Source organism: Lipotes vexillifer, unplaced genomic scaffold, assembly GCF_000442215.2.
Source record: "Lipotes vexillifer unplaced genomic scaffold, Lipotes_vexillifer_v1.1 scaffold875, whole genome shotgun sequence".
In the NCBI taxonomy this organism is placed as follows: Eukaryota; Metazoa; Chordata; class Mammalia; order Artiodactyla; family Lipotidae; genus Lipotes; species Lipotes vexillifer.
In genome coordinates this window covers 2,626,025-2,627,429 of record NW_006792177.1, presented here as the reverse complement: position 1 = coordinate 2,627,429, position 1,405 = coordinate 2,626,025, and the positions used below count along the sequence as shown (strand labels likewise).

The following is a 1,405-nucleotide window of genomic DNA, read 5'->3' as shown; positions in this document are numbered from 1 at the left end:
GCGTCCAGAGCCTGTGCTCCGCAACGGGAGAGGCCGCAACAGTGAGAGGCCCGCGTACCGTACCGCAAAAAAAAAAAAAAAAAAAAAAGGGTGATCACATCACCTCCCTCCTAAGGTTGAGTGTGTGGGTGGAGTGGGGGAGCAAAGCTGGAGGAGCAAGTAAGACTGGGAAGTGGAGAAGCAGGCATCACAAGTCTTTGGGGGCAGTCTGCGGGTAAAGAGGTCAAGGTGAGGTGGGGTGAAGGATTTTCTTTAAAGAAGAGAAATTGACTTATGGTTGATCCATCTTGGTGGGAAGGATCCTGATGAGATGGAGCCCGAAGATGAATTCAGTTACTTGAGTGGGGTCTGGAGAAGAGGGGGGGAGGATTCCTGCTCAGACGGGCAGGGCAGGAGCAGCTGTGGATTCTGTTTTCTCTGGAAGCAGGGGGTGAGCATCAGTGAAGGACAGGTGGGGAGATATGTGGGATCTGGGGGCCTGAGGAGAAGATTTGAAGGAACTCTGAATGGGAGGAGGTGGGCTAGAGGGTTGTCCGGATGCCCAACAAGGGTAGGCAGCAGCCAGGGCCACCTAGGGAGTTCACACACTTCCTTGGCTCCAAGTCCCACCTCCTTGGCAGTGTCTCCTGACTTCTCTCCTCCTGCCCAGTCTCTTTCTAATGCCCCTGACCTGTGGATCCAGCTGCCTGTCACAGGTTCCAGGGGAACCACAAACTTTCCCGTGTTTCTGTTCCTCCCTGGTGCTTCCCACACGCCCATTTCCACAGCTAAGCCATTACCAAGGCTCCTTCCTGACCTTCACCTTGCTCATTCTAGCCCAAGATTTTTCTGAGCTGAGCAATGCACAGTCACTCCTGTCCCTTCCCTAAGACGCACTTCGGCTGCTTCCTAAGTGTTAGCCCTGTGCCTCACTCATAGAGCTACTCAATTATCTATCAGGGAGGAAGATCAGAGGGCATCCTGGAGGAGGCAGGGCTGGATTAAGTAATTTCTGCAACACCCCCTCCCAGCAGGCTGCTGGCTCCAGGATACACAGAAACCCACTACAGCCCAGATGGGCAGCCAGTAGTGCTGTTCCCCAACCATACGGTGAGATACTTCCATGGACTCTGAGGACAGGGTGAGGAGTGCTGGGGTATGCACCCACCAAGGGCCTCTCCACCATTTCCCCCATTCTCCTGTTCCTAAGGAAAAGCTGGAGCCAGTCCCCCACCATGCTTTCTTTCTTGCCCCTCCCACTTCAGTCCTGGCTGAGACTTGGGGCTGGGTCCTTTGCTTTCCAGGATCATTGCCACTACCATGGGCGTGTGAGGGGCTTCCTGAACTCCTGGGTAGTCCTCAGTATCTGCTCTGGGATGAGGTGAGGAGTTCTGGGGGGAGGGGGCTGGGCCTGGGGCTAGGGAAA

At 55.0% G+C, this 1,405-nt stretch overlaps 1 protein-coding gene across 1 annotated transcript in view; it reads left to right on the top strand.

Annotated features, from left to right (window-relative positions):
- Positions 1-1,405, top strand: part of ADAM33 (ADAM metallopeptidase domain 33) — an 11,935-nt gene that overhangs the window by 6,259 nt on the left and 4,271 nt on the right. Inside the window, exons 4-5 of the mRNA XM_007465408.1 lie at positions 1,011-1,089; positions 1,245-1,360. Of these exons, the coding sequence (XP_007465470.1) occupies positions 1,011-1,089; positions 1,245-1,360 (195 nt within the window). The remainder of the gene's footprint in view (positions 1-1,010; positions 1,090-1,244; positions 1,361-1,405) is intronic.